The 13,242-nt window shown below is 39.0% G+C and overlaps 1 protein-coding gene across 1 annotated transcript in view; it reads left to right on the forward strand.

Annotated features, from left to right (window-relative positions):
- The first annotated feature begins 527 nt into the window (after positions 1-527).
- The window catches only part of LOC138047075 (T-box transcription factor TBX10-like), a 13,490-nt gene continuing 775 nt past the window's right edge, over positions 528-13,242 (forward strand). The window contains exons 1-7 of the mRNA XM_068893769.1: positions 528-1,177; positions 1,265-1,511; positions 7,143-7,416; positions 8,600-8,767; positions 9,444-9,511; positions 11,729-11,856; positions 13,092-13,242. The exon at positions 13,092-13,242 is cut by the window's right edge and continues 775 nt beyond it. Coding sequence (XP_068749870.1) covers positions 1,027-1,177; positions 1,265-1,511; positions 7,143-7,416; positions 8,600-8,767; positions 9,444-9,511; positions 11,729-11,856; positions 13,092-13,242 — 1,187 coding nt within the window. The 5' untranslated portion in view covers positions 528-1,026. The remainder of the gene's footprint in view (positions 1,178-1,264; positions 1,512-7,142; positions 7,417-8,599; positions 8,768-9,443; positions 9,512-11,728; positions 11,857-13,091) is intronic.

Below are 13,242 nucleotides of genomic sequence, written 5' to 3' on the forward strand. Positions count from 1 at the left end.
AGACTTGAAAGCACTCTTGATTTCATTTAAAGTCTGTCTTGATAATATGGCCGATGAAAGATGCTTTCTGAAATCCTGTAATTCGCCGCCTTCTTGAAGCCCTGAACCGAGTAACGATTGTTCACCCCAAATGATTGACACCTCGTTAATAAAAGGCGAGCAAATGATAACAAAGAATTATGGCGTAATTGTTTCTAAGTCAGATCCCTTGTCATGAGAGTTTGTTTAGTAATGTCAACTAAATTGTAATTCTAACACCTAAGAGTTTTAGTGTTTGCGCAAAAAACACCTCTTTTGCAACAAAGGAGATGCGCCGAATTGAAAGTAACGGGATTTTCAAATGAGGAGTAGTTAAGAGCTGTGAGCGTATCTAAGCCATCTATAGTTAAATGACCTTCTCTCAAGGTTTAGTCTTGTCATAACTACCCGATGATGTGAAATTTTAACAGCTTTCCAGTCAGCTAAAGAACAGATTGCGTATTAGAGCTCTTAAACATCTCACGTGCACTAACAAAAACAATAGCAGGAGGATCAAATTATGGCAATTTTATAGTGTCCTCAGGGTGTATTAACAGGATGAAAGGATTGAGTTATTATGATAGAGCTGCTGGCAGATTTGCTTCAGAACTGGTTCTTTTGCGTCTGGGAAATTTTAATCAAGAACCATCTCGAGACCACATAAACAAGCGAAAGCGAGAGTCGCGCATCCTCCTAATTCCGCGGCAATCTCCTTCAAAATTCCACTCGAAGATTTCTCCACGCAGATGACAGTTATTGTTTTCGTAATGACTGCGATGAATGACAGCGGGGCATAATTCGAGAGCGGGGCCAAAGATACTGGAAATTCCATCTTTAGACAAGCGCGCCAGAAGTGCGCATCATTCAAGATTTAACACTCTCCGTTACAAGACGCCAGTGCATCCGCGTTCATTCAGCTCTAGTTCTCCTTGAAATACTGGCAGCCGCTCTGCGACGTTCCTCGCCCTGTAAACCAATTAAGCGGCCAGCAACCGGATTGGTCGTTAAATGGACCTATCCGGACTGCTCTCACCCAAAGCGAACGCATTCTCGATTGCACATTTGATGGACGCTTCACAGCTCCCCGAGTTCATGAGCATCGGCAATCATCAGACAATGTTCAACTGGGATTCGTTCAGACTGACTAAAGATATGGAAGGTGAGTGAACATTTCAGCACCTCGCACGCGGTCAACGGATACAGCACCTTCTTAATTTTCTGCTTGTTTTGTTTTTGTTTACTATAGAGAGGCTAAGAAATGCAGGCACGGGAAAGAAGGTTCATAAATCGCCTGAAGTCTCTCTAACGGACGCCACGAGATCGACGCATGTGTCACGAAGAAACAACGAGCGATGTACGAGTTCTTCTCCTCCATCAGCCAACTCACTGACTTGCACTCAGCTGATGAATGTTAAAGTAGACATTGAAATGAAAAATTTGTGGGATGATTTTCACACTCTTGGTACAGAGATGATTGTAACCAAGGCTGGAAGGTAAGTTTGAGGTATTCTTTTATAATCGTTAAATTTTACACACTTGCACTTTCCTGGAAAAATTTCCAACGTATCGATAACAGTTCTTGTTCAAGAAGGTAAAGGTTAAGCTTAGAGAGTAAGAATTGAAATGAAGACAATCGTCTAGGAGTTTTTTTATGAGTTGCGGTAGTATAAAATTGCATTTTTCACACCTTGCATTATTTGATTCAACCGATGTGGCATAAAAGAAGTGACTTCATGCTTCAAGAGTGTTTAGTTTCCAAATATGTTCAGTAAAAAATGCTTTGTTCTGATAAAGTCGTGGTGGAAAGAGCTTCTTGTTAGCTGTCTTGAGAAAGGATGGGGATAGAGGCCTTGTACGAAAAGTTGCGCAAAATTGACACCGTTATCAAATTCTCGATAACGTTGAGGGAAATCTCTAATTACTGGCCCTCTCACGAGTGAATGGCAAAAATAACATCGCATTTTGGGTCGTTTATTATCAGAGAGAGGGAGTCTGTTTATTCCATTAGCCGGAAAAAATGTTTTTGATTTCATAACCAGCGCTATCACAACAAGGAACCATTATGAAGCAGGCTTGTGTTTGTTTTCTCTGAGAACAAAAGATGTGAGAAAACGAAAAGCGCGTGTGGTCAAACATTGCTGTACAGCGCGCTTGATTTCCTTCGAATTTTCCTGTATTGATGAACACAAATATAAGCCAAGAAAATAAATCCGTCAAGTTGAGAGGGACAGGAAGTTGCATGAATACTAAGCTAATTAAAAGTTGTAAGATTACATGAATAACTAGGGAGCAATGGCTTTAGCCGATAGTAACGAAAAAAACGTGGCGCATTAAAATGCAGTGTTCGGTTTTTGCAATCTTCACATTCTCGAAATCTTCTTACAACATTTTGGGGTTATGGTTATGCAAAAAAGTAAACTTACAAAAAAAAAACACAAACTTTGATATCGTCGGTTTGTGGACTTTGTAGATTAGCCCCGGGCAGATGTCCGGCACTGGAATTTATCGAGACCTTTTTGACAAATCAGTCAAATTTCCAGATGCATAATAAATTAAAAATGAAATGGAGCGTTAAAGACGCTTTCATTCCAATCGCATAATGAGATTTAAGAACGATGGGAGTTTTTTTACCCTTTTTTTGCCTACATTTTTCCTCATTATTGGCGACATTTACAGATGTGGTTTACCACGGAAATGAGTGCGGGCGTTTCGGCTTTTTCTTGTTTGCCTTCAAGTGGATAATTGACTTGTGAGCAACGGAGGGGATATTTTTGGCAAGAGCTTAGTTCAACTCCAAACAAATATGCCATTCTTTCAAGCCAGCTTATTATCTTTGGCCATTCAATCGTATTTTTATTTGCAAATTTGCACCCACGGTATGAGTGTGCTATTTAGATTTCTTGCTTAACTTTGGATTGTAAACTTTGACGGAAGACTTCTTGTAAGCGTTTAAACCCGCCTGATTTCATGTAGCACGATTTTTGTGTTGCTTTCACAATAACTAACCAAAAAATAAGCTATTTTTACTTTAAAATGCTCCTAAAGTTCTTATACTGTGACGAGTTATCATTATTCCGAGACACTTGGTCTTCCTGAAGAGAAAAAGGAAAATTAGTGGTTCATGTTGCCCACTGGCGAGTTTTGCAATTATGCCTGGTAGAGGTGAGAGGCAACTTCTGGCTCAAGTTTGGTTGAGGAGGTGAATGAAATTTTCAAAATTTGTTGGGTGATGGGAAGAATACTTCGAATAGAGAAAAAGTAACGGAGGACTTCAAGAAATATATGTCACGTGGGAGAAAAACGAGGTTACACATGAACGAGGGAAAAGCTGAAAATCAAGTCTTTGCGCATTATATCAACGTACGCATCATAACACAAAATCCCACAGGAAATCCATAGTCACAAGTTTTTTTGATGGTACTTCTATATTTGATCCAGAGATCCAATAAACAGCACCACTTGAACAAGACAAGACTAATAACTAACAAAGTTCCGCACAGGCCTTATTTATTTATGCGAACACCAATTCAATGGATAGTACTATATGAGTGAAAAAAAACTTCTCTCTAACTTTGTTTCCATTTTTCAGACTTTGAGATGGCCATCACTCATTAATAGTTCATTACCCTAACAACCTATGGCGTCCACTTCAAATCAGTCACGTGCATAGGCCGCAGTTTTAGAATCCAGTAAAACCTGAGGAAATCATTCCGTTTCATTGTAACGGGAGAGCTTTTGCCTTTGAAAACCCAGTAAAACACTGTCAAAATGAATAGCCCGAGGGAGGTATTTCATTTCAGTGAAACGGGAGAACGGAGCTAATACGTATTGTCTTTTGCCTCATTGGCATTCTTTGTATCAAAACGTCATCCTTATTAGTATTTGACACTTATTCACAACACTGAGATGAATAGTTGTTTTAGTATATACTAAAATAGTGAGATAATATAACACAAAAAGATGATTTTAACTCATTATTCCTGCAATGATTACGCATTGCTCTGACGTAAAAAAACAAAGGATATTCGAAATTTGAGTAGCCAATCAGGGCGCGTCTTTGGTATATACCAAAACCTTTTATCGGATGGAAGAAAATTATCTTTAGTGCAATGGCCGACCTTTTGTTTGCGCAACGGGTGACCTCGGAACGGTTCGTTGAAATAGCTGACTTTCTTCCTTATTGCTCTTATAATCACGAAAAGTTTGCTTTCAACATGTTCGAAGCCATGTTGTGAACTAGTCTGCAGTCTTAAATCTCGTCAACCTATTCCCAGAGGAAGCTTCCACATCATTTGTGCCCAGCAAGTTCTTCAAAACAACAAAAGTGCAAAATAATCGCACTCGTTCGTGAAAAAAACACATTCCCGTATTCTCCACAGATTTTCATTTTGAATCTGTTCAATAAACTCGTGGGTCGTGCATTTGTCAAGTTTCAAACCACTTCGCTTCGCCTCAAGGTTCTGAAACCCACTTCCGCTCTTTCACTGAACAATAGTTCATCCACAAACATGTATCCACAAACATGAATAGTACCCAGGGAGGTTAAATCTCACCCAAGTTTTCTGATTCGCATTTCCTCATGGTACAAGAATCATTTTGATAAAAGGAAAAAAACAAAAGGGGACTTTTTTGAGTTACTGTATGAGAATGAAACCCGACAGACTGCTATTAGTAGAATTATCGTTTCGTTGACTACAATTTCCTGTTTCCTTCGTCGTAAGCAATTCTTTTGCCACGATCTAGAGAACAACGTAGCGAGGATGGCACAGTCGGTTAGTGCGCGGCCTCGGTGCAATAGGTCTTGAGTTCGATTCCCGGATCTCATATCCCTTTTTCGATTTCTTTCCGTTCTGTGTAGCTTAAGTAGCTTTAAATACCCTTAAAACGGAGCACTGATGGCGAGGGGGGAATAAAATAAACGCACCGTCGACCTCAGATTTGTCAGTTGAATTAGTGTTACGAGTTATCGACGTTAAATATGGTTGCTTTTACTTTACTTTACTTTACTTTTAACGTCAATTTGCAATTTTAAAGATACAGTACATGGTGAACGAAGTTTAGAACAGTTCAACTGAAATCTTCTTCTTGTCGCTGCCAAAGGACTGATTAAAGGCATAACAGCCTAGTTAGACTTACTTTTGAACTCATCGCTACCCCGATTGAAGTCTTCCCCAAAGGCGCACCTTTGGACTGACTAGCCATTACGGATCCAGTGAATTCATCACATATAAATTTGTGGATTAAAACTTTAAAAGTTCTTGTTTGGCTTGAAAAATAGCATCACCTAGAAATAATTCGTCTTGAAACTCATGAAAAGGCTAGTAACCGTTTCACTGCGCAATCAAAAGTTGCAGGTTTCCATGACTTAAGTAAATTTTCAATACTTTGAGAAAGCTACCCATTGGTATCACCTAAGGTACTGCATTGGTTGAAAGAATGAAGAGAAAATCATACAAGAACTTTGAACACTAAACTTATGATAAACACGGAATGGGAGCGTTGGCACAACGAACATTAGCACAACGAACTCGAGACCGGAACACACTAGCTTCGAAAACAGTGACATTGTGTAGGAGGTGTTCGAGGAGTCGTATGTAAATATTGACTTTGTCAACAGAGCACGCGCTTTCTCCGCTAAACCGCCCAAGACGAAGATTACCTTGGCTTTGAATATACTTACACGCAGCATTTCACGCTCAAAGTTGTAAGCTTTGTGTCTACAACGATTTGTGTAAGGATCTTTGAAACTCCATCAAAAGAAACTCTTGTTGCGAACCTCCGTTATAGCCTAATTATAGCCCCTAACCCTGCATTCTTAAAAGCCAAAGTTGGACGCCGATAGTAGACAAGAAAATGACGAGTGCTTCCTGAAATGCGACCTAACGTATTCGGAACCAATGCTGTAATATTGGAAGTCAAAGTTCTACTTTATAGGAAAGGAGGTTCTGGCTTTGAATTCGTTCAGGGGATGTGACCCTTCCATTTGCTATCTGTAACTATGTGGTATTTCTTTTAAAAGATCGTGATCATTTATCTACGACAAAATTTATTCCTAAGATAAAGTTAAATGGAAAATTCCAGGAATAGCTCGACGAAGTTTGGACTTTCCAACTCAAAGTTGTAATCTTCGTTTTGTCCTATCAGACGCGAGTAAAACTATTTTGTCGGAACTACATCCTTTTTGGAAGAAACACATTTATATGTTTATGTTTTTCTTTGGTCAAACAAAATAAACAAAGTGAAGAAAATTGAAACTCTAACAAATCTGTTGGTTTTAAAACTAAGGCCGTAATCTTTGTAACAACTTCGAAACTAATGGGATGTCACTTCCATTTGAGATGTAGATGATCCCTTTTCGGATCCCCTGACATAACTCACAATGCCTACGCTTTGAAAAGTAAAAATATTTTGAGAAATAAAAAAAACAAAAACAAGTTACTTCCGCCATGTATTTTGATCCATAGTGGAAAAGAGCGAAGTTTTACTCCTTCAGTTAGGTGTTGTGAAATTGTCAAAGCAAGTTACCCCTCGTGGTTGTCTAAACTTGAACTTAAAAAAACACTTAATCTCCGATTGGAGAAGTTAGTTTACAAAAAATGTAGTGCTTCGCATTTGGGGGATGAAGCATCTAATTTTATCACGGGGGGGGAAGGGGGGTACCTTGTTTAACCGAAATCTCTTCGGTATAAGGAAACCCTGGCCTAACGAACAAGGCTTTTTAGCCCCAAGTTAAAGGAAAAAACTCAAAAGAACAGTAGATAGAGTAACAAACCAATTTCAGTTCCTCGTCCCTTGCCTAATGCTGTAATCAAGATCATTTCTCGTGACAGAGCTAAGGGGTGATTCGCTACCGTTTACCTGGTGTCTTTTTTGCAGTTGGATTGTTTGGGTACACAGCAAGTTTACCAAAGCTTGTCCCATGATGTGAAAAATAATAAGCCTTCATAATGCTATTCAGTTAATTGAAAAACTTCTTGGCTTTTGAGATATGCCCAAAATAAAAAGCAAAGAAAGCTTCAAACCAGCAAAACATCCGGCTATTACTACAAAAATCTGCTTTTTGAAATTTCGAAACTGATCAAAATTGTTAGTTAAAAATAAACCATTTTCCCTTTTCTCGTTAGGCGAATGTTTCCTCCATTTCAAGTGCGGTTACACGGACTAGACCCATCGTCAAAGTACATCTTAATGATGGACTTTGTTCCCGTGGATGATAAACGCTACCGCTACGCATTCCACAGTTCCAAATGGTTGGTGGCGGGTAAAGCTGACTCTAGTGTACCCGGGAGAGTACACATTCACCCTGACTCACCCTGTACTGGACAGCAATGGATGAAGCAAATCGTGTCTTTTGACAAACTCAAACTCACCAACAACCTCATGGACGACAATGGACATGTAAGTTGAAATTTTGTACTTATGTCTAGTAAAAATTTCAGTGGTTTAAGTTTTCCATACCTGCGTCCTCCTTCGCCATCTTGCGCTGCGTCGAGGCGTTACGTAACGCTTAAACTGCGGCACCAGTTTTCGTTGCATAAATCATTTCTAAGTATCCAAAGCCTAATCTCGTACCCAGATCTCCTACGGTCACATTTCCAGTGACAGAGCGAGATCTGGGTACGCGATTATCCAAAGCCAATACACAAGCCTCTTTAAATATGAATAATATTTTCTACGATTCGCCGATATATTGTGTTTGAATATGTTGAAACGCAGAGAACGCCCGAGTTCAGATATATGATGTCATACTCTCCGTCTTCATCTATATTTACAGAACAAATCGTGGCTGGGTTGTTATTTGCAAGTCTTTATACCCACTATATAATGAGGAGTCTCTCAGTGTTGCTGCAAATAACCTTCAGTTCCATTTCAATTAAAGTTACTCAAAACCATAATCACTAAGGAATTCAAAGTAACGTTTTTTAAGCCTTCTTTGCCCCTTTGACAGCTGTTTCTTTGGGTGATAGCAATGATTTGTCGTGATATTGATAATAATGTCGATAATTACGTCGGTGAATTTTCCCAAAGCGAAACTATTTCACGAAATCAGACAAAGGAACTAGACAACACTAATACCAAAACGGAACTCTTAAAAGATGAGAACCAGGATAGAATTTACCATCTCTTGATAGCGTTGATTATGAAGGTGACATTAGGGACCTTGAGATTCTAGTACGAGGACGAGAACGAGATTTGACTGCCTGTTTTTAGCGAAAATACGTAGAAAATTTACTTACTCTTTGTTTGAAGCATAACTTGCTCAGCATCGTAGCCTTTTCCTGCTCGAAAAATGCCGAAAATGCTATCGTGTTGTTGACTTGTTTTGACGCGACGACATTTTTGCAAAGCCTCGTACCAAAATGACGGCGGTATCAAGTTTTCCCGCTAAAATAACGCTGGTTTGTGCGCGCTCACTGTTGTTCTATGAGAAAATCTCGCACTCGTAGTCGTTCTTGTTCTAGAATCTAAAGCTCTCTAACGATGAGGTAATGGAACATTAAAGGTATTTTGGAGGCCCACGGGGATTTTCCACTGAAATAATTCTTAAGATAGCAATTAAGTCGCTCTCTTCTGTCTTCAGATAATTCTCAACTCCATGCACAAGTACCAGCCTCGTTTTCACCTGGTACTCGACAATCAGGAAAGAAGTACAATGACCAGTGATCTGGGAGCGAGTACTGAACATGTGAGGACATTTTTGTTTCCTGAAACTCAATTCATGGCTGTGACTGCTTATCAAAACCACATGGTAAGTCCATTAACTGTTCAGTTTGATCCGAGCTGATTCAATTAGCAAAGAAAATGAATAGAAGAAATGCGTTCTCCTTATTTCACACAGTTATTAGACACATGATCTCTGGAATGATTCGTGGTGATTTTTTTGGAGTGTTTTACATCTGTCTGTCTGTTCACTGATTTGTCTATCTGACTATCTACCAATTTATGGCAATCTATCTGGTAAACGACGCTGGCACTTGCTTTAGCCCGTGTGGCCTCGTTTGAGAGGTTGGCCAAAAAAAAAAAATCATGAGTTCTTGTAATTTTTTAAATGTTTAAGTGAAGTTTTATCCATTTACTTAATTTGTCTAACTCTAAGTTGACTATAATCCAATTTCGGTGAAATTGAATTGTAGATAACTAGTGCTGTCCACCCTTAGAACAGCTGACGCAAGGCATTTTTTTCGGTTTCCGATTCCAACTCGGTCATACGTACGTAAACGTGGCTTACTCTATAACGAATATGAGTGATTTTTGTATGTGTCTTGTGACGATTAATCAAATTCTCGTTGTACGATTTGAGAATCAACGTGATCAGTTTGCGCACTCATGCGCTCTAAACATGTAGGAAATCATGCGCGGTAAGAATGTGCTACTGACTGAACTACCCTTGTGTGATTTACGAACCACTCGTTCTTTTGTTTCAGATAACTCAACTTAAAATCGCAAGCAACCCTTTCGCCAAAGGGTTTCGAGATTGTGATCCAGATGACTGGTAGGTACAAAATGCAATAGAGAGATTTTCAAGGGTTTGAACTCGCGATGAACGCGCGCGCGCGTAAGCCACACGCGCGATACCTAACTGCTCGCTTTCGCTGATGAATCAAAAAGTGGACTGGAAATAACTTTTGTTGCATGTATTAAGCAATAACTCGAAACGTAGCTAAGTGCCCGACCCTGATTTCTTGTCCACAAGTAAGAGTCGTTTCTTCGCATTCTTTAAAATTAAAAAAAAGTTATCTAATTGAATTTCCTTTCATCTTCGAACTGCGTTTCCATAAATAACTCTACATTTCCATAAATTCTGCTAAATAAATTTTCTCATACTATACTTCTTAAGTAAAACAATTAAATTGGGTTTCGAAATTGGAAAAAAATACCAGGTCACAGAATTAGTTTTAAAGGTATTCTTAAGAAACTGAATTTTAGGGTGTCTTTCGGTAGTGCTGTACCGTTGTCGTGGCAACAGTTGGGGACCCACAATTGAATATTGGACAAAATATCAAAATGTTTCCCAACTGTAAAGACCGACTGTGTTGTTGTCCTTTTCCATAGACCACTTTCATAAATGGCGGCCTCTTATATTCTTTTGTGTTTATGTTGATTAGACCAACTGCCTGCATTTTGAAACAAATATTCCTTTGAAATTTGCTCGTAGAAGCGAGGCTAGAAAGGCTTATTAACATTGAAACAAAATTATATTTTATTTGGCCGCCATTATGAAAGAGGCCAATGGCCTATGAAAAAAGAGCTTAATCAGAGGATCAGTATCGTCGAATGAAAGGTGTCTGCTGTTATTTTACTGCAAAACGGATAACGCATCATAACCAGATTATCCGCCTTTTTTAAAGTGTAATCGTCCTAGACGTCTTTAAAGGAAAGAAACAAGATATGTAAAACCTTCTTCAAACACAAAGTTGTCTCTCACTGTTCTTAAGTATTTGTCGCCCAAATACTGCTTTATGATCTTTCAATAATAGTAAGAAGATTTGATGATAAACATAACTATCCTCTTTCTGGTACCACAGTCTTAGCTGCTTAAAGTGGTACTATGATCAAAAAATCAATTCCTTTTTTTCTTCAGATTTTGAAAGCGTGTTCGCTTAACACAAAACTGGCAAAATTTTGAGCTTTGAAATTTATCCAAAGGCTGTTTATTTTGAGTGTAAGTTTTGGATTTCATGGTCCGCCATTACTCACGTTCAAAACTGGCCGATTGGACCTCGGAGGGTTGGATCTAGAGAAAATGACGTCATTTACTCACTAGCTTAAAATTTCAGCGTGTAAACGCAATTTATTATATATGCAAAACACGGGTTGAAAAGTCTGAAAGCCCGAAACTCCCTTGCTGCATATTAATTAGGCCGCGTACACACGCATTGCATTCTTAAACTAGTGAGTGTTTGACGTCATTTTCTCCGCGACCCAGCTCTCTCAAGATTTTAAAGTTGTAATGGCGGACCAATAAATAAGAAAATTCCAGCTAAAATAAACAGGTGTCTTTTTAAAATCAGAACTTAAAACTTGGGTGAGTTAGTGTTTAGTTAACATAGTTTTGAAATCCAAAGGAAAAAAAAATTTTTTTTGGTCGTAGTGCCACTTTAAATTTGAATTTTGAAGGAAAAACCAGAAATTGGACAGTAGTAGTTGATTCATTTGTTTGCTGATATTGTCTCGTCGAAGTGAAAGATGGTTTTGGTGCATTGGATCAGAGTAATGATGGCCTCATATAGTTCAAATTGTTAAATCTTGTTACCAAGCTCCAAAAAAAGTATAACTTTTAACGCTTTCTGATTGGTTAACCTCCACTTCGCCGATAACGGAATGTTTGTTATTGCTACTGAAAAATGATGGCCGCCAACAAGGTAACGGGGGATAGACGCTGTTTGTTGATTGTCCAACCACTGTGCTTTCTCTCAAACTTAGGTAGTGGGTTGTGTTAAATATCTTTCGGCCAACGAACAAGTGATAGTGAGTTACAAGTTTACGAGTAGCTAACCTGCTATACAGGCTATACAGGTTTTCCGAAATATAAGAATGTACTTGCATTTGCAAGAGCACACAGTTTCTTTCCTTTGGAACACTAACCACAAGGGCGGTTGCGACGTGGCTGTGACGTTCCCTGAAAACACTATCTTTCATGAGCTAACGTTTGAGTTTCTTACTATGTAAATGGCTAAATGCTGTTACGTTTTTGGTTCAAACTTAATAGTGTGGTTGAAGTTATCAAGCAAGTGGAACCAAGCCCAATGATTTCGTCAGCTAAGCCTCGAATTCAAGCCGATGTTTTCACCTCTAAGTCTTGTGATTCGGAAAGAGAAAACGGGGCAATTGTGACAGGTTTGTATTTTGTATCTTAGGGTCTTATGCCCAGAAATGTTAGGATTAGGGTTAGGATGCACGTTCACTGTTGACATCCAACACAAATCGTCCCTTGGCTGTCAAATATATTCTTGTCCGGCCCGACCTAAACTCAGTCAATAAGCCTTTTATCATATGGGCTCTTTACATTCATGAGCACTCAGAATAAGAAAGTTTGCACCGAAAAATTGTCTAATATGATGTTTGCATTTGCTTTCCTGGCTGTAAATAACTTGGATGTTTAAAAAGCGACGAAATCCCCTAAAAGTGCAATGCACGGAGCAGTACGTGTTCCTGGCGAAGAGCAAGGAGACACTTCGTGACGCTTATTGAAATCAACGAGCAGCTAATTTCTTGCATATCTGGGCCCCGGTTGTTGGAAAGCCGATTAACTTTTGTTTCATGCTTTCAACTTTTTGGTAAACGTTTAGTTAGTTTATTTTTGTTTTACAAGATTGACTTTTTCTATTGGAAATCTTGTCGAATATCAGCGTTGAACAATATGGGAGAAGTATCCTAAAAATACATTGGTACGAGCGGTTTCAGAGTGAAAACAAAGAATGAAAGATTCTCTGTTGCATGCTTACGTTGTCGTTAAAACAACAAATTTGATGATTTCACGTCGTCGTTAGGCAGAGGACCGCTAACATATTCACTACTGAAAATCCGTGCTGCTCGATTATTTATGCTCTTTTAACCAATGATATTATTGTTTTTGGCGTTTTCGTAGTCGTAGCCGTCGTCTTTTCTTAAAATCCCTCCGTAAATCTTACAAAAATCGATTCCGAGCCATCATGCAGTAACTTGGCTTAAGCCCTTTCTTCAGCGGCCTGAGAAATCCACCAAAAATACCTTGTATCATTTAAACCGAGGCGGTTCGATTTATGATACTTTGCAACTAACGTTTTTCTTTCGAGTCTTGTATATTTGTTGAAAGACACGCTTTCTGAAATAGGCTGATGGTAGTTTCATGATTGGCTTTTCCGGCCCGGAAAGTTAACCGGAATCGAGCCCCAGGTTGCTTATTATTTTAAGGGATTGATGGATTTCACTTTGTTTTAACAATTTACATTAAAAAAAAACCAGACAGTTGAAGCTGGAATGTCACAAAGAAAAGAATACGAGGAATCGTCATTCTTGAAAAATGATACAGTAAAATTTATTAAATGAGGAGTCTGTGGGTATAAATATTGAAACATGTTTTGTTTTTACAGGATCAGTTCTACCAACAGCTACGACACCTCTGGTGCCCATTGGCCGTATGAGATCTGTTCCGGCATGCTCACCTATGATGAGTCCTACCATGACATCACCGCTGCTTCATCCACACCCTACCTCTCCTGGGGCAACAGCAGGCGTATATCG

Source organism: Montipora capricornis, chromosome 4 (genome assembly GCF_036669925.1).
Source record: "Montipora capricornis isolate CH-2021 chromosome 4, ASM3666992v2, whole genome shotgun sequence".
NCBI classification, from domain to species: Eukaryota; Metazoa; Cnidaria; class Anthozoa; order Scleractinia; family Acroporidae; genus Montipora; species Montipora capricornis.